The sequence below is a fragment of the Paecilomyces variotii genome, assembly GCF_004022145.1.
Source record: "Paecilomyces variotii strain CBS 101075 chromosome Unknown C8Q69scaffold_7, whole genome shotgun sequence".
Lineage (NCBI taxonomy): Eukaryota > Fungi > Ascomycota > Eurotiomycetes > Eurotiales > Thermoascaceae > Paecilomyces > Paecilomyces variotii.
Genome location: NW_021167146.1, coordinates 1330547 through 1358490, shown reverse-complemented (window position 1 = coordinate 1358490; position 27944 = coordinate 1330547). Strand labels below are relative to the sequence as shown.

Sequence of the window (27944 nt, the reverse complement as noted above, 5' to 3'; positions counted from 1 at the left end):
CCTGAGAATGATGATTTCGAAGAATGTCGGCATTTACCGATGGGATTAACCATTTATACATAAGTCGGAGGAGTTAGAATCATGAAAAAGGCACGCACTGTATGAGGACCTCCCTCTTCAACTGATCATGTCGATCGAAGAAGAATCAATGGAAATCACACAGATATCGCATCCACTCACCAAGAAGGAAGCAGAGAACAACATCACAGTGGCATCCGAAGGACCACCAAGCAAGAGTGACAATGTATCCCAGGAAATCAAAAACCAGCCATCGAAGCTATCGACCATCCTCATGATCATCTTCTCAGCCCTCGCGATCGGATCCGACGGTTTCAACGCCTCAATCATCGGTAACGTCGAACTAGTTATGGAAGTAATTTATCCAAACTCCCTCACCACGTCAATCGCCTCACGGCTATCCAATTCTTTCTTGGTAGGTATGATATTTGGGATGCTTTCGTTCGGATACATCTCAGACAGAGTGGGACGCAGGGCTGGCGCGGTACTGACGACTTCGATTCTGGTCGTTGGAATAGCGTTGAGTGCTGGTGCTAGCGGCGTAACGCAGAAGGGCATGTTCTGGATGTTGATTGTTGCACGAGGAATTGCTGGAGTGGGGGCTGGAGGGTTAGTAGATGCTCCTTTTCTTCTTTTTTTTGGGCATACGACGACTTACATTGTCCCAAATATCGACATATAAGAGACTCATATCTAACCATACTATTTAAACAGAGAATACCCCGTAGCAGGCGCCGGTGCCGCAGAAGCGACTGACGAAGAATCCAAGACCCGCAATCGCAGAGGAATCATCATGGCCATAATCTCAGATGCAGGATCATCTCTGGGCTGGGCATTCGGAGCCCTCATACCTCTCATCTTGCTACTTTGCTATCACCAGGAAATAAAGCACTACAATGCCGTATGGCGCATCTCTCTAGCTACAGGCGTCATACCACCTCTATCCATCTTCTGGTTCCGATACAAGATGATGGCCAGTTCGGTTGAGAGGAAAAGCTCTATGAGAAAACAAAGAGTACCGTATCTACTAGCGGTGAAGAAGTACTGGCGACCTATGTTGGGATGTTGTGCGTCTTGGTTTCTGTAAGTACTTATCTCAGGATCGTCCGTTTCCAAGAGATGTCTGACACATAGTTATGTTCAGATATAACTGGATAGCCTACCCCTTCGGACTATTCTCTTCCACGATCCTGGATCGGGTAAACCCCTCATCCTCTCTTGTCCTTAATATGGCCTGGGGGACGATCATAAATTGCTTCTACATCCCCGGTGCGTTCATTGGCGGTCTCATCTCCGATCGAATTGGCCGACGAAAGACCATGGCCTTAGGCTACACCCTCCAAGCTCTTCTAGGTTTCATCTTGGGAGGAGCATTAGGACCAATCGAGACAATACTTCCTCTCTTTATCGTTCTATATGGAATCTTTCTTACGTTGGGTGAAGTTGGGCCTGGAGCTACCATCGTTGTGACTACGACGGAGAGTTTTCCAACTGCTCTTCGTGGTCATGGGGTAGGTTTCGCTGCGGCGTGGAGCAAAGCTGGTGCTGCTATCGGAACGCAGGTTTTCAAACCGATTCTGGCTAGCTGGGGCGATGATTCTCTTCGCGGGACTCAGGCTGTGTTCTTGATTGGATCGGGATTTGCGGTTTTAGGTGCGCTGATAGCTTGGTTTGTGATTCCAGATTTGGATAATCGTCTGGGAAATGTAGATGAGGAATGGAAGGAGTACCTGAGGGCTAACGGCTACGATAATATCCAATGGGGCGATGGAAAGACGAATGACCAATCTACGGAGAAGGGTGTTTCATGTTAGATTGATTCCAGGAGACGGCCTAGCATCAGTAGTGAATTCGTACCTTCCAATACATGACTTGCATTCGTGGGTATTTTGCTACAATAAGCTTCATAAGACATAACGAGCAGGCGACTTTGGCTTCATATTAACAGAAGGCCCGTAGTCGTCTAAAACTGCTTGACAACACGCTGGAAGCGTGGCGGCTTCCGCATAAATTTCTCTGGTTCATCTCTGGCTCCCTTCTTCCAGTAGTCGTACTCCATCCAAGCATTCTCAGGCATTTGCGCCTCAGTTGCCTCGAGAAACTTACCCAGGTCAGGGCAGAGCGGAATCACTCCTGTTTCAATCACATAAAGATCCCACAGCTTCAGCAGCTCCTTCAAACGGTCTGGTTCTGCCTCAGCGAGGTCGTCCACCTCTCCAGGGTCATTAGCCAGATTGTAGAGCTGCCAGCGCTCCGGTCCCTTTGGCTTGGGTATGTACACAATTTTCCAATCCCCGTATCGAAGAGCAGCACGACCACACGTCTCCCAACCTTGAATAAAGTCTTTGTCATGGATTCTGGCTGCCTTGCCAGCTGCCCAGGGGTAGAAGCTCTTGCCACGCATGGGGACGACTTCTCTGCCTTGATACGTCGGGGCAGGGTGTTTAACGCCTGCCATGTCGAGGATAGATGGTGCAAGGTCCATGACGGTTGCGAATTGATCAGTGATGCCTTTGGCAGAATCAGAGACTTCGACACTCTTGGGGAATTTAGCACAGAACGGTACTCGGACACCCCCCTCAGTAGTGTATGCCTTGTAGAGACGAGACGGTGCTGTTGCAGCCTGAGCCCAGCGCGGTCCGTACCAGATGAAGGAGTTGCCAGCTCCGAGGTTCTCAATGCTGTTGTCATAGTATTTCTGCAGATGAGGCATAACGCCGCTCTGCACCATGGGATAGGCCTCGTAAGCCGCGCCCTCTGCGCCATTGTCGGACATGAAACACACGAAAGTGTTGTCGAGCTCACCAATGCTTTCGAGGTAGTTGACGACTTTGCCAACGTTGGCATCTATGCACTCAACCATACCTGCATAGACTTCCATGGCAGTGCATGATTTCTTCTTTTCTTCAAGGGTGTAGTCCTTCCATTCCTTGACCTCTTCCGCCACCACCGGATGAGGCTTAACATCATCCTTGATCATGCCCAGCTCCTTCAGTCGTTGAAGACGTTTCTCTCTAAGAACATCTGGGCCTTCATCGTATACACCCCGGTAGTGCTCGATATACTCCCTCGGGGCTTGCAGAGGCCAGTGAGGTGCGGTGAAGGGCAGATAAGAGAAGAACGGCTGTCCATCGTCCTTTGCCTTCCACTCCTTCAAATACTCCACCATCTTGTCGCCATAACCATCGGAGGAGTACCACCCGTCCGGAAGTTTCTTGACATAGTGATCATCCTCCATGTGCAAGGCGATGTAACTCGCCTCCAGGAAGGTCGGCGGATTCTCATTCTCCTCCAGAGGAGGCTCATAAGCGTAGTGGTTCGAGCATGCGGGAAGATGAGCAAATGATCGTTCAAAGCCACGTTTGTACGGGGATCGTTCGGGAGTCAGGCCCAAGTGCCACTTTCCAGACATCAGGGTGTGATAGCCTGCATCGCGTAGGATTTCCGGCAGTGCCACCACACGCTCATTCAGGTAGCCCTCATAACCAGGCATTCCCCGTTGCGGGGCAGTGCTCATCTGGGAGCCCTTAGGCCCGTTCTGGCCGGAAATGTTCGTCCATTCGACCAGATTTCCCAGACCTGCGATGTGGTGGTCTGTTCCCGTCATGATCATCGCTCGGGTTGGTCTTGAATCCCACCATTAGTTATCCGTTTCTTTTCCCACCAGAATTCCTTCAAAACACAACTCACGAGCAAGCGGCAGCAGCATGGAAATCCGTAAAGCGAATTCCGCCGTTTAGGGCAATCTTATCGATATTGGGGGTCCAAATCTCTCCTCCGAAGCACCCAACGTCAGAAAAGCCCAGGTCATCAGCGACCATGACCAGGAAGTTTGGACGTTTCTGCGCTGCAGCCATATTTAGAGAGGTATTCCTGGTAAACGTGATAACTTAAAGTAACCAATCAATGACAAGCAGGGCGTTGTTCATAGAACTTCCCTGGGAGATCGACTTGTCGCGGTTCCGGAAGCACATCTTCAGGGGACGAAGCTCCATCTTTATACTCGAGCTTAACTGATCACTAGGTACTCTTCATCCTCAGAGATCCAACCCACCTGCCATGATCGTCGTCGTGTCCACGTCGCAGCTGTCTCGAGTGAGGGCCTAAGGCTGCTGGTCGGCCATCGGCCGTCGGCTGTCGGCTATTTGACGCAAGCATCTAGACTGTTTACATCCCCTTCTTGAAATAGTTAGATATATCAGTCATTCACTTCTATAATTGCGTGCTTATGTGATCTGTGCAATATAGGTAGCTTGAAGTACTCAGTACTCAATGCCGGAATAAATACTTACCTCCAAGACGGGTCAAGAGCGGTGAATGACCCAAAAGCGGTGTCTTTTAACGTTAACGGATGATGATAAAGGAATTATTATGTTCTGACAGATTATAAACTTGGCCTGAATAAGTCATTCTATAGGCCTCACAAATAAAGCATTAACCTCTCTAAATTGGTTGGTATATATAATGAAAGAATAGCTTATAGTCTAGAAAGACCGCCTTGGAAAGCGAGGTTGTCATTACTACTTAATCCTTCGAAAAAAGCTTAAGGATCACGCAAGAATGACTTAAGATCTGTGGAAGTCTCCCATATCTGCCTAGTAAGCGGAAGGGTCTGTTCTATCAGGCCTTTTCTCTGCCTCGACTATTCCTTAGCATCAGCCTCAAACAACCAAGATGGATAGGATACGTCGCTTTATAACAAAATCCGTACTCCAACGGCAGGACTTAACGTTTATCACGGAGATTCCATCAAAGATACTGGATATAATCTTCGATCTCCTTTCAACACCAGACCAAATATGCTTATCTTTGAGCTGCAAACATTTATACGCTTATTACTTCTTCTTTCTCAAGGCCCGAGGAACAAGCCTGCGTGAGCTCCTTCCACGCGAAATACGGCCAATATTATGCCGTAATGCTGAGATAGAGAGCCGTCCTAGAATACACCTACTCCGCCAGCTTCGAAATGAACGCTGGGAATATTGTTATGAATGTTGGAACCTCCACCCACGTTCGGCATGGTACAGGTGTTTCCTGCGGTTATTTATTTCTCCATACATTTTCTCAGAGACATATCCTGGAAATCTACAACTTTATGGACGATATGGCTGCATGCTGGTCGCTGGACAGATGGATATTTGTCCTTGCCTTACTATCACATTCCGCAATAAGCTCCACCTGATGGAGGATTTCAGAAGATCTCTTAAAGATCCTGATGGTTTTAAAGCTTACTATAGTAAGATTCTGACGCTGAGGCATCTTGATAAACGTCCATTCGTTACACACGTTTGCCACTTTGACAAGCATCGTCTGGCCAAGGTGAGAATCCTTACATTGCTTCATATCAATAAGGGCGGTCTCTATCTCCATGCCTGGTATGAATTCGAACCGAAAATACTTCCAGAAAAGACTCCACAAGCCTTGTGCAGGGCTGTGAAAACCACTTCAATATGCCCATTCAAGAGCCCTAAGAAATGGATAAGGCAGTTCTTCATTGAGGCTGGTTCGAGCTTCTCAGGTTTTCCCTTGACTGCAAGCTTTGAAACAAGAAGGGACAACAAGCCGATACATATGTATAGTTTCAGTATATTTGTCCGTCGGCGTCTAGGAGTCAACAAATGGCCTGATAGAGATTGGTGCGCTTTTAGTCACCATTGAGATTTTTCATCTTGCTATCGCTTGCTTCTGATGTGTATATGGATTGACAGATTCGAAACCAGTTCTATTGTTGTTTTCCTCTCTTGTAGAAATGTAAGGGATGATATGCGAAGCCCAGTAAAACCGATCTTGATTTTATCCCTATAAATGGCTTGGTCAAAACGAAGGCAATTTGTGTGCTACTTGCAAGTTTCAGCCATCGATTCTAAGCTGGACGTGTTATGTATGAGTAGATTAATTGCCAGTGAAACGCGTGCCCCTTAAGTCCAACACGACCTCAGAGAATCCTATATTTCAGAACACCGGTACTCTGGCATTATCTATACGCACTGCTTGATCCTCGGAGGATGCTTGCTCACTGTTTCCCGCTGTGTTGGTCCTGCATTTTTTCTATCAGGCGTTCTTTCCATCTTAATTCCCCATCCTTTCTTTCCATCCACAACCAGATCTAAAAGGTTCCTTCCCAAATATTGCCTTGAATGTAGTGTTTACCAACGCTATTTAATAATCCCCAGCCATGCAGCTTGTTTCTCTTTCTTTTCCCCTCTCAAGTACCCATTTCCTTGTCCCTGCTCCCTTACTGTGTGAATTCTACTCTGCTCTCACAATGACTCCATTTTGGACAATCACCATTAAAGTTGGTGCGATCTGCGCCATCTTCAGCACCACGGTTTGGTTCATCGAAAAAGCGAACGAGGTATGGAATCGCATTCGACGGTGGAGATGCCGTAGGAGGGATTCCGACCCACACGTTTCAGTTGAATTGGGAGAAGCTTCCCCTCTAGATCTTGATATCAAGTAAGTTTCCTATATGGATGAGAATTTATATTCTTAAAAGACGGGAAGGTTTCAGTGAGGCTGGAAGGTATTCGGTAAACTCGAAGTGGTCTACCGCGGAGAATCCTGTGCCATATGCGTCGAGATCTATGTAGAGCTGACGCTTCGGAGAGTGATGTACCAGAAACTTTTGAACATCGGAGTCACTTCATCGTGCTTGGGATGGGGATGAATCAGGACAACGTTAGTAATCTAATTTTAACGAGGATAGTGCAGAATTCTGATGAAGATAATAGATCCCGATAGACGTCGCCCAGAGTCTCTGCAACTAGTTTATATCTACCCTATCCCTCCTGAGCAAAACCAGACAGCCCGGCACGGCTCTCCGATGTCATCGCGCCGTTTTCATCAACATAGGAGTATGTTTTGGAGGTACTGTTATGGAGATGGTCGGGCTAGACCCGGATGATGCCATGAAAGCAAGGTGTCAAGTGATGATCCTATTAAGATACTGTTGTAGCTGCCTAAATACTGTAGGGGCGATGAGCCCTGGCAGAATCAGGGCCAGCTCCCCCCGTTTGAGAAAAACAACGTCCTCGTTGTTTGGTCACAAATAAAAAACTTTTAAAGTAGAGAAACGCCATAGCCACGCGAAGACCTCATTAGTCTTGGCCTTCGTCTGTCCGAAACCGTCCCATTCCTCATCCTATATGGCCTCCTCCCTATCGACGGATTCAGCGTTGCGGGTCGTAGTTCCTTGCGGCCAGATTATACCAGGGTGACTCCTGTTGGCGATAAAGAGATTCCATTCCTATGCTTGTCGCTCTTGCTTCCACTTAGCATAATCCTGGTCGAACGTCTGTTGTGCTATAAAATGATATGGGTGTCGGATACAATATTCCCGTGGTCGTCAACATATTTTTGGCTTTGTTCACGATGACTCTCAAGTAGAGGACAAGACAACCAACAACAGCAGCTCTCATATTTAGGTTCAAACTAGCAGAATCTCTAGATCCGATATATAGGGATCAATAAGGAAATGGTGAACTTATTTGCGGTTGTGATGAAAAGAGGATACTAGTCTTGACGGCTGTGGGAGCCCCACGAAAACACCCGTACAAACAGGCAAAGAAGGAAAGGAACGAAGAAATGAGTTCAAACATCTGAGCTGATGATAGGGGTTCCAGATCTTAATGGACATAGTACCAATTAATAGGGCAAGCCCCTGGTTGATGATTTTGTTAGACTATTAGTCAAATATGCGAGAGCTTAGATTCCTTGACCCTGAACTTACCGTACCTTTGGACGGCAAATTGGAATTGCCTCCTTTCTTTGAGGGGTCTCCCTTTCGAGAGGCCATTGTCGTACAATCAATTGAGGGACTGGAATTACAATTGAATAGATAAGGCTATTCTATCACTGTATGACAGGCAGTGATGACGACAATAGTGGTGGTGATGTGACCGTGGAAGAAATTCTCCTCCCTAGGAGCGGTAGCAAAACAATCACCACCAGTGAGCTGGAAGTGCTGTATATATCATAGTTTCGCGATTGCATCAAGAACCACGTTGCTTTCAATTTCCTTCTAAGGATTATCTTGAATGGCTTAACGACATCTATTGGGGATAGATTGATTGCAGAAGCGTGTATATAAAGGCACATAAGGTGTATATATCGTACTACTGATGAAGTTCTTTCTGGAGTTCTCATATACGCAGGAGTCCTGTGTATGAATGGTTATGAAAATAAAATAGTTAAGGAGGAAGAAGTAGGAGATATATCTGTAGTGGGTCGATCTTCATCGAGCTGCTTCACGGTTTCATCCACTGCGGAGACCTCCGTCTTTTGGCCAAGTCACTTCACAATTCACAAAGCCACGAGGACTCTTCACGGATATTTGACACAGTCAGACAAGGACGGGGTGCTGCTCCAATCCTCGATACTTGATGGATGAATGATCAACGGTGAATGGCTAAGTACATACTTGCTGGGTACCTCAGATGATGTCTTTCTTTGACCCAGTCAAGCCACGCGTATCGGATCTACCATAACTTATGATAAGCTTACGAATGCGCTGCGAAGATGAAACAAGCTGGCGTGCTTCCCCCACGATCTTGCAACATCAGCTCTAAATCGACATCGGCCGTCGGCTGCAAAGACAAATGGAATGCGATGGGCCGCGTGGATCGACGCGACGCTATCTCGATGACATAACTAACCGATGCCCGGATCAGATATGGCCCCTTTATCGCATCAAATACGGGACATGATCTGAGCAAGTCGCTTAAACATTTGTCGGGAACAAATGCAGATGTGAAGGTAGAAGGTAACAAGCATCAACGTGCTATATCAAGAGTGATCCTATGTCGCCGTCTCGCATTTAAGGCCGTCGGAGTCAGCGTCGAAGCAACTTGCGATGCGACCAGCTTTAGTCGCTTCCTTGTTGTCGACCACCGTTGCATGAAGGCTAATTCTGGCCAGTAATCCGGGTAGAGATCTATCTGATCGCTAAAATGAAGCTGGAGAGCTTTCGCATCTATTGGCTGGCTGCAGTCCTGTGCTGTGGAGGGATGTTATATGGCTATGACTCTGGAGTAATAGGCATGTAGCCCCCGTTCTGTATTGATGTTCATCGCTGACATTTGCCCAGGCGGAGTTTTAACATTCGAACAGTTTGCGAATGATTTCAGCTATGCAAAGTCGGAAGCAACTCGAGTCAGCTCGATCGCTGTGGGCATCCAGCAGGCTGGTGCTCTGGTGGGCTGTTTCGCCATCTGGCCGGTTACCAATCGATATGGAAGAAAGCCAGCAATCATGGCGTGTTCGCTCATTTTCTGCATTGGGGTTGTGCTTGAGACACTCAATACGCATTCCATCTCAGCGTTCTACCTTGGCCGTGTCATTTGTGGACTTGGTATCGGAGGCTCTTCGACAGTCGCGCCAATCTACATGGCCGAGTCATCACCAAAGGATATTCGCGGTCGACTAGGTAGTTGCTACCAGTTTTCGTTCACCATTGGTATTCTCGCATCCTACTGGATTGATTACGGCGTTAAATATATGAAGCCATCGGCAATTCAATGGCAGATCCCAATTGGCCTCCAGATCGTCCCGGGCGCACTGATGGGCCTCGGCGTGCTGACCCTGGAGGAGAGTGTGCGATGGTTGGTGGCCAACGGACGCTACGACGAAGCATGGAGGAGTCTCGTGTGGCTCCGTGCTAGTGACTCCGAGATAGTTGAGACGGAGCTCATGGAGATGAAGCAAGGCGCAGAAGAGGAGAGACGCGTCATGGCCGGACTCAGCCTGAAGGAATTATTCGAATGGCACAACGCTCACAGGCTACTCATTGGATTTGGGTTTTTCATGGCTCAACAGTCGACAGGGTCGACAGCGCTGGCGTACTTTGGACCGCAATTCTTCTCACTTCTCACAGGCCCAGGTGACCAGGACCTGCTGCTGACTGGATTCTTCGGTGCCATCAAGGTCATTTCATGTGGCATCTTTGTCTTTTTCATCTCTGACAGGTTTGGCCGCCGTCCAGTCCTCATGGTGGGAGCAGCATTGATGTGCGTGTGTATGCTTGTTATTTCCGCGGTGGTCAAGACGCATCAGCCACCAGGTGATGGACACATTACACCCGCTGGGATTCTTACTGTCTCGCTCATCTACCTCGACATCTGCATTTACAATCTATCATGGGGCCCGCTCCCATGGCCATGCACATCGGAGATCTTCCCAACACGCATCCGAGAGCCAGGCGTCGCTCTGGGCGTTGGCTCACAATGGCTGTTCAATTTTGTCTGGTCGTTCAGCACTCCTTATATCATGTCCGGCCTGGGATGGGCGACGTTTCTTCTGTTCGGAATATTTGACGTGTTCATTTTCGCCTTCGTTTACTTTTGCGTTAAGGAAACCGCGCGCAAGACGCTGGAGGAGATCAACGCCATGTTTGAGCCTGCTGTATACCACGCCATACCTTCAGCCAATAAGCCGGGAGAAGAACCGCAAGAAGATGGTAAGTTGTCCCGTGCAAGCTGAGAATATTGTACTGACCAGACATCAAGAACCATTGCTATTTCCGAAGTCACCGGGAAATCAGCAGGCCGACGACGAGGAGTAATCTCATTAGCAGTTACATTTCGCATCGCAACGTCACATTTGGCGTGATTCCGGAGTCCCCCGTCTCATCTATAGAATCTCACAGCGCGCAATATGCATCTCTTGCAGTTCGATTTCTAGAGAGGGTCATATATTTTACTAAAATATTATTTCCGATAGACATGATAGATCGATACTCTATATACCAATCACAACACCAAACCCTTCAAATCCTCCCTCTCCTCTATCTCCTGCAGCATATCCCTGAAATGTTCATCCCTACCCACCTCTGCCTGCTCTCTGAAATAAGCCATATTACTCTTCAGCCAAGTACCCTCTTCACCCGCCTATCGCAGATACGTATCATCAGCAGGAATCCATCCAGCACACCATCCAAAACCACAAACGAAAGACATGAAAATGCAGACTCACCCCCGGAATAACAACCCCATTCTCCACCGCCGCCAAAATCGTCGTAAAGACAATAAAATGCAACTTCCTCCCCTTCTCTCCTCCGTCCGTGTTGACAACAACGTCCTCCCAAATTCCCTCGATCTTCCTCGCCACCTCATCAAATGTCTCCTTCGACCGTCCCGGCCCGCCCGTACGCACCATCGCAACGATGCGATTCGGAGACGTAGGCTGAGTCGGCTTTCCGGCAACGAAGTAGTCGCCAGCAGGCTCAGAGGCGACGAAGCGAATATTTACGAAGAGGGAGGGGGTGCGGAATGTTGTGCTGTGGAGGGATGTGATGGATTGGGCCAGGTGGGATTTTTGGATAGTTGTCAGGGGGGTGGAATGATAGATCTAGCTCAGAAGGAGGAGTTAGAAAGTAGGCAATGGGAATAATTGGAAGATGGGTAAGGTTTAAGGGACGAGGGAACGGATTGATAATTACCTCGTATAGCGGCATTATAGGAGGTTTATTCCAGTTTCCGTTTAGAATCAAGTCAGTGATTGATGAACTAGTAGATCAAAATATCCAGATATTGTTACGACAGAATATCACGAGAAGGATGTTTCTTGAAATAAATAGACAAGATAATCTCTACCCCGCAAAGCCAACTCCTCTCAGAAACAACTCCCATATAATAAGTAAGTTATACTTCGATGACGTGGCATATGGTTTACTCACAGCACTGAATATTCCCCCGAAGCTATTACAGATTAATCCATTTATTCTAGATCGTCAGACATGACGCATTTGTTCAGAAAGCCAAATACGCCTATTAACGCGTGCGGGGAGATTGGGCCGAGGCAAGCGGAGTTTACATAGGTAGGTAGTGGCTCTGATTACTGAAATCGGAGGTGAAAAGGTCCGAGTTTCTATCCTACTTGAATCGCTAAAATATTACAAACAACTATTTATTTCAACAGGAATCGAAATAAATCAGCTCTAATATATCTTAAAATGCACCTTGTTCAACAATCATTTCCCTGAACCCGCTCATCAGCTCCCGCAGTCGGTCTCTCTGTAATCAGCCAGTGTAGAACTTTCCGTATATAAACTGCAGGAAAAATCTCTTACTATCGCCCTCGAGGCGCGATTCGCAACTTTCTAGACATTTTTCTGTCATTCGGAACGGCGTTTTACCAGGTCTCTTGAGGCTTCATACTAGTAACTAACGGGAACCGGATACTTGTATGGATTGAGGTACCGTTTTTTATCCCAGAATTCAAAAAACTGTCTTCACTCCGTTTGAGGAATTCGAGCGAGCGGAGGTCCCAGCAGAGAGATCACCTCTGCAACGCGGGAAGCATGGTTGGTCTGAATTATTTTCGAGAGACTTCTTTTTCGAATAAGGTCCACGTCTTTTTCCATATCCCAGCATTAGTTTAGGCAGTCAATATACACCTACACCAGGTCAAAGTGACATACCGTCATCCTCACACCCAATATATCAATTGTTCTATCCTAACTCGCGCCTAACATTACACACTAGACATGATAAGACCATCTCGTTTCTCTCCTCTGGTCGTCATAGCTGAATAGTCCCCTATAACTTCTAAGATTGCGGATCTTCTAATGAGCACTGCCCACTTCCAACCCTTTTTATATATTCCAATCTTAGCATCTTGCATAGCCACATGAGATAGTTAACAGGAAACTAGAAACACGTAAGCTAGGATACTCAACTAGCGTCTATCTGGAGCACAAAAATTAGGCATCAAATTAGCACGGCCTAGCCTAGACTATATCTAATATGATATCTTACGGTTTGATCTCAGGGATGATCCGTTATCGGCCTTTATACATAGTCTAACATTAACGACCGCGTCACGCGCTAGATCTCACCTGGATGGTGTAAGTATGCAACTTATGCCGCAGTGGCGGAAGGTTACCTTCCATTCCTTCAATTCTTTCTTGGTCCTCGAGTAGATGCAATTTCAGTTAGAGAACCATCATGCGGTACAATTTGCAAGCAGTAGATCAAATTTCTGATCTTAAAGAATCACTGCGAACCGCGAATTGCTGTAGGACTCTTTAGCGTTGAGCGATCGTCTGCCCACGGCCTACCGAAGTAGTATACAGGACGTCAGATTATCACAGTAGCGGCCCACAAGCGAGATCTCAGAGGGACGCACCGAGCCCATCTTCTCTCGACAACTCCAGCTCTCCTTGTGAGCTGAATCTATATCAATTCGCCTCTTGCTGTCTCTTCGTCTTCGAAGCTTTTTTTTTTTTTTTTTTTTTTTTTTTTTTTTTTTTTTTTTTTTTTTTTTTTCTTTCTGTGTCCTCTTTGAATCCCAGACCCCACCTGGTCGACCAGACATGAATCTCCTGCCTGCTTCCCCTGTAAGTATGTTCTGCACCCTCTTCAGCAGCGATATCCCAGGCTCCACACGCAATCGCAGAGATAGACAGCCGCAGCTAACACCCACGGTGGAGAATATTCATTTGGCCGCTCCGGTGACCACGTAATGGCTTGCTATTATCCTCTGAAAAGCACACGGCCGTAATTTTAGGCCATTTTATATGCGACTAGCTTTCACACCGGGATAGAGGTTGGAATTATTATTATTATAGCATACTTAAACGGCGACACATATTATAAGTTACTAGGGCTTTAAGTCTTTCCCAGCCTCTCCTGTTATTTTCTTTCTCTACGATCTATATATACTGAACGCCAGGCTTTCAATTAGTTCGATATTATCAGGTACATACCTACCACTCAGTCATGGTCAACCGGGTACATATAATTCGACACGCGGAAGGAGTCCACAACATCCACCACGACAAAACCATTCTCGATCCCGAACTATCGCCCAACGGAATCGAACAATCGAAAAGACTCAACCAAACATTTCCCTACAAACAGGACGTTGGCCTGGTTATCACGTCTCCTTTACGTCGCACCCTTCATACTGCGATCGAAGGGTTCCGGGATATTATCGATCAGCAAGCCTTTATTCAGGGTTCTAATGAAGGCATACCAAATGGAGCTCCATTGCTTCTCGATCCGGAGTTGCAGGCACACTCCGATCGACCATGCGACACAGGATCCGAGATCAAAGTGTTACAAGCTTCTTTCCCTACCGTCTCTCTGGCAAAATTGACAACAGACTGGTATGTGAAAGAGGGGCCATATGCACCGGACAAAGAATCTCTCGATCAACGGGCTCGTAATGTTCGACGCCGTTTGATCGAGCAGTTCAAGGAGTTGGATCGCAATGGAGATCGACGGCGCGATATCGTTATTGTCTCTCATGGTGGCATTCTCACCCATATTATGGACGATAAGCATTTTGCCGTACCAGCAGCTGGATGGCGGACTTTTGCCGTTTCAGAGGACGTAGATGGAAACGTCAAGTTCGATGAAATTCTAGATTAGAAACAGAGCCATTATTTATAGATACACTTAAGTCAGTATATCTTCTTTTCCTGTAGTCTGACCATCTGATTCTGAAGCACAAAAGTGCCAGGTGGGGTTAGTCAACTACGGTATTTAAATCTAATTAACGGGCATAAGTTACATGGTGTGAAGATCTAGGATCACGGAAGCAAAGATTCTGAGAAAGCATATGAAAAGGGAATGATCTCTGGATTGCTTGAAGAACTAATTGACACCGGAATCTATCAGCTAATGATGCTCCTCGACTCTATCCCAATGCGTCGGCTGTTCTGAGCTGAGCTGAATATCTAATTAATTAAACTGTTCCATGGTTCTACTCCCGTCTTTATTGATTCCATGCAGGTCGATCTAGGTAGCTTCCCGTTGCAGCTGCTATCCGGTTTGTATAGGGAACACAGCAGCGGAGCGCAGAAGGTTTGCAGCTCGCCCCTGTAGGAACCGCGGGATCTGACACATGGTCAGTATATATATTTATGTAGGCAGAATATTATAGAACTTCCCGTTATACTATATAGCGGTAGATTACTAGGCTGCAAAGTGTCGAGCGTTGGATCACGGACGCAAAGATTCCTGCTCAACATGTAGGTGAGGGTAAAAACTCTCTATTGCTTAATTGCTATCTAAAAAACACCGGAATCTATCTGATAGTTATGTTCCTAGACCCGGATATCCTGCTGAAGCTTCCTATGCTGCTGCCTGAGACATGGTTACACCCTCCTACCCGTATCACGGAGTTGAGCCATGGTACAGTTTGTTTGTAGGCGGTGATATCCATTGTCTCGGATAGCTAGCAAACAGGTGCAGCTTGGCTTCATACAGAGATTGGAATCCGACACAAAGCTGATGCGTTGATGGCTCTGGCTACAGGATGCCCAATCAGTACTAGTGCCTATAGCACAGTAGGTAGGTAGTATTCACATACAGTCAAGTTGGGATTAGCCACTCACTACTACGCGTCTCAAGTTGGGATTAACCGTCATGTAGGAACTATTCACTTTGTCTACTCAAGCGATGAAGGGGAATAGTCCTCAGGATTCTGAATATATAAGGCCCGCATACCCCCCTCTCTTCTCTTCTCGCATTCTTCCTTCTTCACCTCCCTCAAGCCATCAGTTCAGAAGTCGAGTTTGAAGTCTATAACATATTCACCATCACAACTGTCCATACACCTGACATTACATTACCATGTCTCACTCTCACTCTCGCTCTCAGTCTTCCTCTCACTCTCAGCCTCCGCCTCAGCCTCAGTCTCAAACCCAGCTCACCGAAACCCAGTTTCGTCACTCTCTTGAGAAGGCTGTCGACCAACATGGCAAGGTCTACTCGAAGTCCTTCGCTCTCCACGTAAGGTGGGAGGAGGACAATACGGAGGCACAGAGAGATTGCGACAACTTTCGAGATTTCCTTGCTGCCTTTGGTTTTCCTGCCCCTGTCATCCTCACCCTCGAGAAGAAAGACCTAGCCCCTGGGTGGACACTTCAAGAGAAGGCAACGAAAATGTTTCTAGCGGCCTTAAACTACTCTCCTCAAGGCCGATGCATCTGTTTTATACACTACACGGGTCACGGGACAGTTGGTCCTCATGACAATCTGTTCTTCACGTCAGCGTCGGGCAACAAAACGATAAATACCAACTTGCTGATCGACCAGTTCGTGGCAGAAGGGATGTTTTCCTACGATGCTTTGGTTGATGTGGTTATCGTCCTCGATTGCTGCTACAGTTACCTTGCCACTAAGAGTACGAAGCCTGTTAAGCGCTCGGTTGATATCCTTGCGGCAGTGGACGCGAACGCTCCTGGTGCGTTTATACCTGGTCAGCGTATATCCTTCTCTGCCAAACTGGCAACGAATATCGCCCAGCTGAAAGAGATGGGTCGCGAGACAATCGACATGGCTGAGCTGATTGCCATCCTAAGAGCCGAATCGCCGCAGCGGAAGCCAACGCATGTAGTGCCTCTCGGAGTAACATCTGCACGTCTCCCTTTCCCCGGCTCAACTCCAGGACTACGTCCTTCCGGCCCACCTGCTCTTCGTGCTGTATTTGGCATTGAAGTAGACCGAGATTTCTCGGATCAGGAGTTGCGCAATCTCATGGGGTGGCTACGTTCGCTAAGTCCAAACGTTGGACTTACACTCGACGGGGTCTACAAGACTAGTTCAACTGGTTTTGTTTTTCAGGGATCATACGCAGTTTACTCTCAACTCAAGGGACTTCCGTCCGTCAAGCTGTTATACGAGTGCTCAACGCCTAATCTCCTTCCGTCGGTTCGTGCTGGCACTCCCAGTGGTAGTCCAGCCCGCGCGCCATCTCAATGACCTTCCAAGGCCTTCTCCCCAAGGGTCACAGGTTTAGCGGATCCGAAAAACACTCCTTTCAGATATTGAATAAGAATTCTCGAATCTACAATGATATCCGTGATATCCGGGGTGGTCAAGGTGTAGCGGGTGTTCATCATGGAGATTATGGAGCCTTGGGGGGATTCAGTTTCTGTATCTGACCATTTGCCAGTATTTAGTAGTGCCTCCAGTTCCCCCTCTTTTGACACTACAATCCCTGCGGATGAACCAGCCCTGTCTGCTGACGATTAGGAGAATCTCCGCGGGTTCTATCTCCGGATGCAGGAACAACCACGATGCGAACCTGTGATGTCTACCATGAGCGATGGTCCATGAAGGTGAGGCCTACTGGCATCTGTGACCGCTGTGTGCGAGGGACTCCCGCGGCAATGATACTATACTCCTCTGTACGAAACACGGAATGGGATGGATGGACCCGAGCGTTACGCCGCAGCTTCCTAAGCTGACGCAGGTCGAAGGAGATGCTTATTGCCCAAATTCATATTCTTCGTAGAAGTGCGTCAGGTATGTACAGTACATACATACAAAACCCAGAGGCCATGTCATCAACTTTCCGCGCAATACAGATCAAAGCTTTATAACAGATTGCCCCCCATTCTTCCGTCCAACGTGGAACATAGTCCTGCCTTCGCCCCGTCAAACACGTCGACGGGAGGGATTTACCAAGGATTCAGAAGGAACTGAAAATTACATTTCTTACTATTATGTATATGTATATACATATATTTAGAGTAAAACCAATACTTGCTAAGAACGAAATCTGATTTATTTATTTATTCCTATATAGGTAACTTACTAAAAATTCCATAATAGCGAACTGCGAATCGCTACCTTAGATAATTTATCGTTATCGACCGACCGACTAGCCAGATTTATTAAGTGAAAAGTTAACAGATAGGATGGGACTTTATAATAAGATATGAATTAGTTATTACTGATAATAGAAGATAACTAGAGGTTATTGCTATAGTTATAGAGTATCTCTAGTTTTATTTACTTAATTTAATTTTATAACCTTGACGAAATTCAGAATTTATCATAGTTCTCTACCTTTAAACTTGAGTCATTTCCTGAAAATATACTGTACTGTACATTAGTAGTAGTACTACTACTACTACTACTACTACTACTACTACTACTACTACTACTACTGCTGCTGCTGCTGCTGCTGCTGCTGCTGCTGCTTAATAGACAATATTTCAATACAATACATTGTATCGGGATTATTATCACTATTACCTATGGAAAAAAAAAGAAAAAAAAAGAGAAGATGAAGAAGAAGATGAAGTTCCCGTAGCATAGAGAGAAGTCTCTTATTTTATTATATTTCGCTAGCCTTTCACAGTAAATAGCCAGTAACACTTGAATTGTCATATTTATAGAGAATACCTGAACCGAACCGGCCAATAGATAATTTTGGGCGGTTTAGTTTAACCAGACTAGGTCACAGAAGAGGAACTAGGAGGTCGTCGCACATATTTGCTACATATAAGATACATATATTATTATTATAAGAAGAAGGAAAGGCGTAGGATACACATTCCTCGTGGTCAAGCATTGTCATGACCATATGCTCACATCGCATGAACCCATCCCTGTCCAATTCAATCTCGACTGACAATCTGTAGCAGGGGCGCTAGCTGGTCAGCGTTGGAATGTACAAAAGACAGAGAGCATCGATAGAAATGGCGGCAGCAGTGACGCGGATAGTCAGATAAATCCACCATAGCTGCATCAACGAAGACAAAGGTAGCATGTCGAACTGTAGTGGTGCGTGTGCTCTGTCATGCGCATCCTGTGACGTCCCTTTTTCCTCGCTTCCATTGAGATGCCATGAGTGGTCGGCTCTCAATGAGCGTGTTCGTGTTAAAAAATGTTTTCGTTACGAGTGATCCAGTCCTCGTAAATAATATGCGAAGCTTCATCCTCCGATGCTCATAGCAACTCGGAAAAGACAGTATAGCAGAGAAGCCTCGTAAGCAAAAGCAAGTCCCCATGGAGGATATAGCAAGACAATCAGCTTTTCGTGTTCCACTGAAGCGAATCCTCCAGTATCCCTTTTGCGCCGTACTCCATAGACCTCGGACTATGCACATCTCAAAAAGACAAAACAAAAAATCATCATCAGTCGTCCAAAGTGAGAGAATAGATGGCCTCCGTGTTCCTGTCCGCGGGCTTGAAAAAAAATAAAACGCAGCAGCACACATAACGCCTTGGAATAAACCGGCCCCGAGAACGTAAGGAGGAGAATGACATTGATTAAAAAGGATAATTGTCGTATATAGACCCGAAAAGGGAAGAAACACGTGCGCTACTTATCACGTGTCTCCTGTGGCGCACGCTTGTCCCCAAAGAGGGCAAAACATGTTATACGTTAATCAGGTCATCAAAGTTATCGTCGGTCGAGAAGACCAGGGACGCATCGGATTCCCGACGGAGCTGCTGCTCCAAATCTGCTGATTGACAGGGATCCAGCTGCAAGGGATCGTCGAAGCCAAACGACATGGCACCGTGAATGGATGGGGATGTGGTCGAGTCGGTCACGTCAGCCGGGTCCGCTGGGTCGTGGCCCTCAGCGGTGTCGTTGTAGGTGATTCTTTTGACCATCTGCGCCAGATGGAGCTTGATGGGCTCGTCCCCGCACTGGGCGTGCTTGAGCACCTCGTTCTTGAGACCCAGGATCTCCGACCGCAGGCGCGCGATCTCGGCCACCAGCTCTTCTTTCTTCTGCGACTGTTCTTTGTACTTGGACTCGAGCAGCATCGTATGTTCCTTCTTCTTCTGGCGGCATTTGCTGGCCGCCAGTCGATTCCGCTCCAGGAATTTCTCCCGCTTTGCCTTGTCGTGCTTCGACTCGTCTTCGGGACCGCTGGAGGACTGCTTGTGCTCGCGGACCTTGCGACGCTTCGTCCCGCTGCTCTCTGATGAATCGCTGGTGCTCCGTCGCTGGCGGCTGTTGGCAGTTTTCATCATGGAGTCCTCCCAGCTGGAGCTCATGGCAAACAAGTCGTCCGTAGCAACCGCCTTCTTGTCTTCGAACGGGGGAGGGGTCGGCTGTCCATTGCGCACCCGCGAGTTCTTCAGATCTCGCTCGAGACTCGGGTTCACAAAGGCGGGTTCTGTCTTGGGGTTCCACGACCCCAGCGTAGGCGAGGTCGGGCTGAGATTCCAGACATTGTCATCGTCCTGCAATGACAGACCGAGGAAGTCCCCCGGGAAAGCTGTTCCTGTTTCAAAGGAGGATGCCATAGGATTGACGGTATCGGCACTGGCAAAGGCCGATCCAGCGAACGTTGGTTGTTCAGCCAGCATGTTGAGTGTCGACATGTAGTCTTGATCCCGGCGGAGTTCTCTTGTAGCTTTTTCTTTTCTTTCACCGATTCCAGAGCTGTCAGTGTATACTTGAGAGTCCGTAGTCTCTCTGCTGGCTAAATTCGTTTCGTAGCGTAAGGACGACAGGCAGACAGGTTTCAACCGACACCACAGCGGGATAAGAGGATGAATTTCGAGACGGAGAAACGAAACGAAGCTAGCTTGTAGATCGATCGAATTGAGCTGGGGTGAAGATGGCAAGTGGGCAGGCCAGAAAAAAGGTAATTGGACCTGATGGATGGTTCCACGGCACGTTGGTCTTCAAAGCGCCAGGAGCGTCGGAGATTTGATACGGCGTGTCCAGACCGTGGATGGGGAGAGATGCTGATGGTGGTGGTAATGGTCGAGGTGGAGAGGAAATCAGGACGACGGCGGTCGAGCTGCCGTTATACCACGGTCAATTGCAGGTGATAAAACGGCCAAGCAAACCACCGCCCGCTGCCACAGAGAGAGGGAGGGAATTGCAAGGAGAGCCGGGGCGATGCAGCCGGAGGGCCAACGCGGTAGGCTGGACGGCTTCTACCTTGGGATTGCAGTGGGAGTTTGGCAGGACCGCGAGAGAAGGCGATGGCCAGCCAGGGATGCAGCCACGTCGGAGCAGCGATCAAGGTTAGGCTGCAGCAGCGCCTGTCGGTTTAATGCGAGTTTGTCTGGAGCAGAAAAGCCAGGAAAAGCACGGAAGAGGAACCAGCCAGGTCTAGACAGGACTGCAGGAATGCCGGATAGCTCTGTCGAAGCACCTGATGGTTGGAAGTTGAGTTGAGTTTCTGCCGGCAGCCGTGGATCACCAGGTTTAATTTAACAGGAGACACACGGCCTGTTAATATAACAATAACAATGATTGTGAATCTTGGATCGAGCAGATTTCTGGGTTTGGTTCCGTATAGTTCAATGGAGTTTATGGTAATAATCACTTATGGTCTGGTCTGGTCTGGTCTGGAATGGGCGGACTACCGGGTTCAGCAACGAGGGCCCGTTTGGATTTGTTGGGAGTGATTTAATATTATATCTGGGGGGAGAGTAGAAGGGGAGAGAGAGGGAGATGGAGCTCTCTTGTCTGCAATAAGAAAACCACGAACCAAGCGTTGGATTGGATTGGATTTGACTTGATGTTTCGTATTCATCTTAAGTACTAACTGGACTCTGTGACGTCGTGGATCTACAAGGCACTCCTGGTCCCAGAAGGCCATCCCCAACTCCATCCCGGACCGGTAGGAGATCCCAAGCTTCAAGGAGGCACAGCGAGGGGGATGCTGGCCGTAACAGGCAACGGACCCAAGGGTTCCGAAGCCTCGAGAAGCTCATCTCCTGTTCTGCTTCGTATCTGGCTTGCTCCCCCGCGCAACTCATCATTGGCCTAGTAGTCGCTCCGAAGGGGCCGCACGGACCGGAGTCATTGGCGCGACAAAGAAATCCGCAGGGCGAGCGATCGGAAAGGCGATCAGGATAGTTAGTTAGTTTCTCTCGAGTCTCGAGAGACTCTATGGTAGAGGACTTGAGAGCACGATCCACCGGGCAAGTTTAGTTGAGAGTCCAGACTGCCGCAGTCACTGACATCACGACCGGTGGGGATCGACGAGAACGGCGCCGAACCAGATCGATGTTGCTGTCTGGCATTCCAGGCAAACCACCGCGTCCGGTTATCAGTTGTCTCAGTGGTGCAGAGGACAGAGAAGGTCTTTCAACTCATGGGTTTGTCAGGTCTGGTACTGAGCGTAGGGGCCGTCTGGCGACCACGGATACAGAAGCAGGACTGCGGTGATAGGATCGGTTCAGCAGTTTGAAAGAGCAAGGAGAGTCGAGTAGAGTAGAGTAGAATAGAATAGAGTAGACTCACTATCCAGCAGTCTACTATCTAGCGCAGAGGCCGCCCTCTGATCAAGACCGGGAGGAATACCCGCCGCAACGGAACCCTGGATGGCGGCGCTGTCAGTCCAGGGGTTGGCTTGACGAGAAGACTATAGTACAAGAAAAAAAAAAGACAAGACAACGAGACGAGTCAAGATCAAATTTCCGGAGAACGTTACCGCAGCAGTCAGAACAATCATAGGGCTGGTGGTGGCAAAAACGTTTGTTCAACTGGTCCGAATGATCCCCGTCGCCTGGAGAGAGAGAGAAGAGACGAACTGCTGCAACTGCAGATCCTCTCCGCCCTTTTGCTTTTCCTTTTCCTGTCCTTTTTTCTTTCTCTATTTCTTCTCCATCTTTCAGCCTGGACTCGACACCGCTCCAATAGCTTCCAGGCAATTACTGGCCAGCATCGACGTCAAGCCCGCCCACCGTGACTCCGCGCGGATACGGACAGCGGAGGAATCAAGAACTTGATTCGACTTCTCTCCTCTACTCTACCATACTCTATTCTGCCCTATCTATCTACTCTAGGAACATCTACAGTCGCACAGTCGCACAATGATAACACGGGAGTAGAGTCTCAGTTAGTCAGGGTAGTAACAATAGCTAACAAGACCCATGAACTGGTCGCTTGGCATCACTCTTCTCCACTCGAAAACTGGGCAACGCAGAGAGCGTTATCCCAACTTCTCCAGGTCAAAACAAGGAAACCTCTCTCAAGCTCATAATACCCGCTGTCCTCAGGCTGCCAACTCAGCCACCGCACACGGACTGGTCTGGCCGTGGAGATCGCAACCCCGCAGACCAAGACCAGACACAGAATCCCATACCATACTGTAGTTAGTAGTTCAATCGCAAGTTGGCTGCACCAACTAAGTAACTGGCTGTCGATTTCCCTTTCGGAGAATTCTTGGTTCTCATACGGCAAAAGGGATAGACGACGACCACTACCAACAAATCACAGTGGCTAACAAGCTGACGAACGCGTCTACGAACTCTCTTTTCTGATTCCTTTTTCCTCCTTTTTCATCTCGGTGAGAGGTAATAATCATAGCTGCAGCTAGACAAATGGAACAATTCCCTTTTTGACCTACGGCCTCGCCCTCAATTCTCCCCTCTCAAACAGGATCTATACGAAAACGTTGAACGTCTAGAACACATAACAGTACCCACTAGTTACGACGTAGTGGCTGGTTTACTAAACCACGATCGGACTGACAACTACTCTACCATACTTTCTTAGACGGGGGGGAACTTGTAAAAAAAGTGGAGTGTGTCGTCCGGCTGTGTTATCCTCTCGAAAGTTATTTGCGCGGCCTCGTCTACCGAACGGAGAGAGATATGAACTATCCTCGCTTGATCGCTTGTTCCCAGCGTGGTTGAAGTCATGATCGACATTAGAGCAGCCCATCAATCTGCAGGACAGTTGATCCCCGCTCTCCTTGCCAAGAAGCGTTGAAAAGTTGTAAGTAGAGGATCAATGGCTGTTCCCCAAATGCGGAGAGAAAAAAAAGAAAAGAAAAAGATGATTTGACTTTTTCACTCTGCATGGATGCAAGTACTTACTGCAGTCACAAACATGTGGAAAAAGGGAAAAACAAGCCATGATGCAAAGACGTTGAGGAACCACCCAAGTTCCACAAACGCACAGGGAGAAAGAGAGAACCAGCGAGCGCATATGCTACTCTAGAGAGTAGACAGAGCGACTTTCGTCGAATTCCCAGGCAGATTTCTAGAATCTCGACCCGATTTCTTTTTTGCTATTGCCATATTCTTATCTGTCCTTGAAAAAAAGAACATGTCTCTACGGAACGCGACAAGTGACGCTACCTGTGGAGTACTGTCACATCATAACTATCCATCGATCGATGGATCGCTCAATGCCATGCATCTTGCGAGTCAGAGTACGTCCCTCGTGCCCTTTCTTGCTTTTTTCTCTGATTATTACCTATCGCGAACGAACTGTCTTGTCTGCTCTACGCTGCCATTATTGCCCTGGTGACGTTCCCCTTTATCGGACCCGAGGATAAGTTATGGTCCACGTCGATCATGAACATGAACATGAACAATGCACAAGGTTCTGCAAGTGGTGATAGGGCCGGATAAGGATTCAGTGCCAATCAGCAGACTGTCCCAGGAACCATATTCTACTCTAGTTCCCTTTTTTGGCTTCCGATCATTGTTCTTTCTGCTAGCGAGACAAGGCCGTTTTCCATCTGAACATCGAAAAAAAAAGAAAGATCTCTTACGATTCCTGTTTGTCCAGTTTCCCCCTTCCTTCCCTATAATACATGAATGATATAACCAAGGACGAGTGGCAAATCGAGTTCACAGAACCAGCGGTCACATCACAGCTCTACTGTGACGCATTCGGGTTCCTCCCCCATCTCGACTGCCTCCCTCCCTTATCACTGCTGCTTCCTGCCAGCTATCCCGGGTATTGCACACATTGATGGTCCATATTTGAAAGAAAACACATCGTAGCCAAAAGGAATCATTTCTAGCTACGGAAGAAGTGGGTCTTCCGAGGCTTCAGGCCAAACGGCGCAGAAGCCTTGTTGCCAGCGCCGCCAGCAGCAGCTCCGCCGCCGCCGCCGAGGAGGTTCCCAATGCCCTGCACGATACCGCCAATTTCCTTCGCGGCCTGGCCGAACTTTTGCGCAGCGTCCGTTCCGTTCCCAGCGCGCTTCTCCATGTCGCTGGTGAATCGCTTGATGAAGTTCGCATGACCGTTCTGCGCTGCGTCGTTGCGCTTGTCGATGATGTCTCCGCGTTTGATAAAGTCCGCAGCCGTACCGTTACGCTTCTCAAAGTCGACCTTGCGCTTGATGTTGCCAACGCGGCTGGCTTGGTCATTATTGCCGGTGCTGTTGGAGTTGGCTCTGACTTGGATCTGGGGGAAGCGAGGCGTGATATGCTCTGAACGCTCTTCTATACTGCGCTTGGCAGCACCGGCAGCTGCGTTGCATTGGTCTGTTTAGAGACTTCAAATCAGCAATCTGCAGGCTTGTGTCTTGCGCATCTTGATACTTACCCTCTTGCTGCTGGCATTGAGCCACTGAGAAACTGGCCCCTCCGTTGGCCTGGTTGGCACAGGTGTTAAACTGCACGTCGCAGGAGCGTTGCAGGGCACCGGCTTCGTTGACAAAAGTGTCTCCGTTGACTTCGAATGGCCTGGTGCTGTCACCACTGTTGGTCACAGCGGGCGCAGCACCTCCCAGGTCGCCTGTGAACGTCTGCAGGTTGTCTGCCCGGCGGTTGAAGTTGACTATACGGGCGGACGCCACGGCCAGCAGGAGAGGAAGAACTGTCACCGGTCTCATGATGTCTTCAGATGTCTTCAGATGTAAGTGGTTCTTTATTGAACTGTAGATGGTACGTATATTTTCCTTCCTTTCTTTCTTTTGAATGCGTTGGCAAGCAACGGGGTAAATGTTGAAAAACGTACGTAATCAAAGAATAGAAGGACTTGATATGAGGAACAAAAAGAGTGACCAGCCTCTTAGAACAATAATAAAAGGGAACAATTACAACAGAGAGAGAGAGACCCGAAAGTAGAAGCACAATGCCAGATTGGGATATAAAATCAAATAACATCAACTACAAAAGGGAACCAGACCAGTTAAAGACCATGTCCCCAAATTAAGGGGCCACACGAGGCCAAAACATTTATCTCCTCCATCCCGCTCGATGATCGTCTGCAGCTGACGTTCAACCTTCCAGCCTCTGCTGTCGCATCCTTCTATCTTGGGAAGCAGAAGACTCTTTTGTGAAACACACGCTGCCGTCCTGGGAAGCTCGCTCGTGGCCTTCTCCTCTTCTGGCGATTCTGGAGCCAGAATCAGCGCTGTCGGGTCGGGGTCTCAGGGACCGCTTGGGCCCGTTTCGAGCGATATCTACGACCCGTCTGGTCATGTCTGACAGTTGCGAGACGCGATGTGCACGATGTCCGTTACGGGGTCGAACTGTCTCTGCAACGACGAATGTCTCGCGGGCACTTGGCGATCGGCACGTGCCCGGAGGATTTGGCGGGCCAGTTTGGCGGTCCCTTTCGATCATCCCGCCAGTTCCTTCGACAGGTAACAATCTCTGTCGAGTGTGGAGATGGACAAGACAGAAGAAGAGAAAACGAGCTGATCGCCTTGCTTCTCGCCCGTCCCCCGCTTGCGGTTTCCCATTCGTCTGGATTCACTGTCCCTGAGCAAGCTGTCTCGGGGACGAGAGGGGCAGAAGAGGGCCTGGTTGCTGTCAGGGACAGCGCTGCGCCAAGAATACCATACAGAGAAACCTGGCAGGACAAGCCAAAAGTGATACTCTCGATCGGCCTTGGCTGAGGCTCTTTTCTTTCTTTCTTTCTTTCTCTGGTTTTTTCTAGTTAGTACTAGATACTAGATACTACTCTGTTGTCTGCACCTCCACTACCACACCCGGTCACATCTCCGTGCGACTGTCGGCGGGGATCGGATACCTCTGCGACTCTCATCAACTACTGCTGACTGGGTGGGTTTTTGATGGAATCACATTCTCAGCAGGCGATGTTGTCTAGGCCATCTTGTCCGGTTTTCCTTGGATTTCGTGCAGGTTGCAGCACGCCCGATGGACGACTACCGCGCTGGGCCCTGAAGCTGCTCCCCATTAGGGATCCTTCTAGTGGATTCGAACAGGGGGAAGACCATCGCTAAGAATCCCAGTCGTTCTCGCTAGTCAGCTAAAGTATCTATCGCAGCTTGTTCCAGCGTCCAAGCTTCGCTTCCTCGCAAGCAGTCCCGGGTCCTACCTCGCCAGCCAGAGAGAACTCCCTTCTTTGGCTGGAACAAGTTGTGCTGACACTGTTGAGCAGATTCTTCTCAACAACAACCAAGAGGCGCTGTCATCATCACGACCAGATTGGTCTATGGTACTGCGGGACCATGCAGGAGGAAATCTATCCAGCATCCAAGCGTGATTCGTGTCGATCTATAACTAGTATCTATACCAAGAGACCCGATAACCAGTCTCTCCCAGCCATTCATTATTCCTCCCCTCGTTGACGGTTGTGCGGCACAGCACCAGACCCAAACCAACTTTCTTCATTTCATCCTAGCTAGAACTAGAACTTGGCTGTTGATGTCGCAACAGTACGGAGTAGTTAGTAGTAGAACAATGCCGCGTGGCAGTGTACGGAGTAATCACCATAGATAGATAATCATCTTCTCCCGAGAACCACCTCCCCGTGCATCACCACCATCATCACATCCGAGTTTCTTTCTACGATGATCACAAATTATTATTATTAGTTTCAACGGATAGATACTGTCCCAAACCGGAAGTGCGACCCTGGAGCGTGTCTCAACTCAGCCATAGATTAGTGCGCTGATTGCCCTTTTTCATTTTTTGGCTCATACCTCGTCACACCATGGTCTCCGTCTCCGTCTCCATAATAAAAATAAAGACGGGAAGAAGTACATACATACATAAAAAAGAAAAGGAAAAGTATCTAATGAAATACTCGTAAACATCATCATATCGTACTTGAATTACGCAAGCAGATAGATAATTAATTAATTACCCTGTAAGTAGGTATGTGATCTGACGTGACCAGCTCCCGTAATCTGAGTATTCTTTCTGTATGGTATGATTTCCTCGGTCCCTAGAACGTATGTATCAAGTTCCTACTTATTAGATTACATTTATCACCACCATTTCGGAATAACTAACTAAGTAACTAACTAAGTAGTTAGTTACCTTAGTATCTACATTATCTGAGACATAAACAGAATCACAAACATCCCAAAAAAAAAAAAAAAAAAAAAAAAAAAAAAAAAAAAAAACAGACACGGTAAATCCAATCCAATCCAACCAACCAACCAACTAACCTAAATCGTAGCCTGACTCCGAGTACCTACCTAACACATTCTAAGTATGTTAGCTAATCTGTACTCTATAACTATACCTAAGTACTCCGTCCGGATAATA

The 27944-nt window shown here is 47.9% G+C and overlaps 8 protein-coding genes across 8 annotated transcripts; 4 read left to right on the top strand and 4 right to left on the bottom strand.

Annotated features, from left to right (window-relative positions):
* Positions 1–111: 111 nt before the first annotated feature.
* On the top strand, positions 112–1832 carry C8Q69DRAFT_434303 (major facilitator superfamily domain-containing protein; the record flags this gene model as incomplete). Its single annotated transcript, XM_028628531.1, has 3 exons — positions 112–627; positions 733–1101; positions 1163–1832. Exons 1-3 carry the CDS (start codon positions 128–130, stop codon positions 1830–1832), a joined length of 1539 nt encoding a protein of 512 aa, XP_028484378.1. The 5' UTR covers positions 112–127.
* A 149-nt stretch (positions 1833–1981) lies between these two features.
* Positions 1982–3875, bottom strand: C8Q69DRAFT_403788 (alkaline-phosphatase-like protein; the record flags this gene model as incomplete). The annotated part of the gene is made up of 2 exons (XM_028628014.1): positions 1982–3644; positions 3709–3875. The coding sequence occupies 2 exons, from the start codon at positions 3873–3875 to the stop codon at positions 1982–1984; spliced, it is 1830 nt and encodes a 609-aa protein (XP_028484377.1).
* A 4812-nt stretch (positions 3876–8687) lies between these two features.
* Positions 8688–10772, top strand: C8Q69DRAFT_302481 (general substrate transporter). The gene is made up of 3 exons (XM_028627169.1): positions 8688–9054; positions 9104–10471; positions 10521–10772. The coding sequence occupies exons 1-3, from the start codon at positions 8967–8969 to the stop codon at positions 10574–10576; spliced, it is 1512 nt and encodes a 503-aa protein (XP_028484376.1). The 5' UTR covers positions 8688–8966; the 3' UTR covers positions 10577–10772.
* On the bottom strand, positions 10764–11467 carry C8Q69DRAFT_445649 (putative cis-3-chloroacrylic acid dehalogenase; the record flags this gene model as incomplete). The annotated part of the gene is made up of 3 exons (XM_028629078.1): positions 10764–10901; positions 10987–11361; positions 11453–11467. The coding sequence occupies 3 exons, from the start codon at positions 11465–11467 to the stop codon at positions 10764–10766; spliced, it is 528 nt and encodes a 175-aa protein (XP_028484375.1).
* Positions 11468–13285: 1818 nt separating this feature from the next.
* Positions 13286–14408, top strand: C8Q69DRAFT_499464 (histidine phosphatase superfamily). Its single transcript, XM_028632327.1, has one exon. The coding sequence runs from the start codon at positions 13734–13736 to the stop codon at positions 14385–14387; it is 654 nt and encodes a 217-aa protein (XP_028484374.1). The 5' UTR covers positions 13286–13733; the 3' UTR covers positions 14388–14408.
* A 963-nt stretch (positions 14409–15371) lies between these two features.
* C8Q69DRAFT_302438 (hypothetical protein) lies at positions 15372–16976 on the top strand. The gene has a single exon (XM_028627168.1). The coding sequence runs from the start codon at positions 15594–15596 to the stop codon at positions 16722–16724; it is 1131 nt and encodes a 376-aa protein (XP_028484373.1). The 5' UTR covers positions 15372–15593; the 3' UTR covers positions 16725–16976.
* A 2077-nt stretch (positions 16977–19053) lies between these two features.
* Positions 19054–20271, bottom strand: C8Q69DRAFT_302321 (putative bZIP transcription factor). Its single transcript, XM_028627167.1, has one exon. It carries the CDS (start codon positions 20091–20093, stop codon positions 19134–19136), a length of 960 nt encoding a protein of 319 aa, XP_028484372.1. The 5' UTR covers positions 20094–20271; the 3' UTR covers positions 19054–19133.
* Positions 20272–24388: 4117 nt separating this feature from the next.
* On the bottom strand, positions 24389–25787 carry C8Q69DRAFT_302314 (hypothetical protein). Its single transcript, XM_028627166.1, has 3 exons — positions 25609–25787; positions 25024–25317; positions 24389–24962 (listed from the first exon to the last, which is right to left on the bottom strand). The coding sequence occupies exons 2-3, from the start codon at positions 25310–25312 to the stop codon at positions 24490–24492; spliced, it is 762 nt and encodes a 253-aa protein (XP_028484371.1). The 5' UTR covers positions 25313–25317; positions 25609–25787; the 3' UTR covers positions 24389–24489.
* Between the last annotated feature and the right edge of the window lie 2157 nt (positions 25788–27944).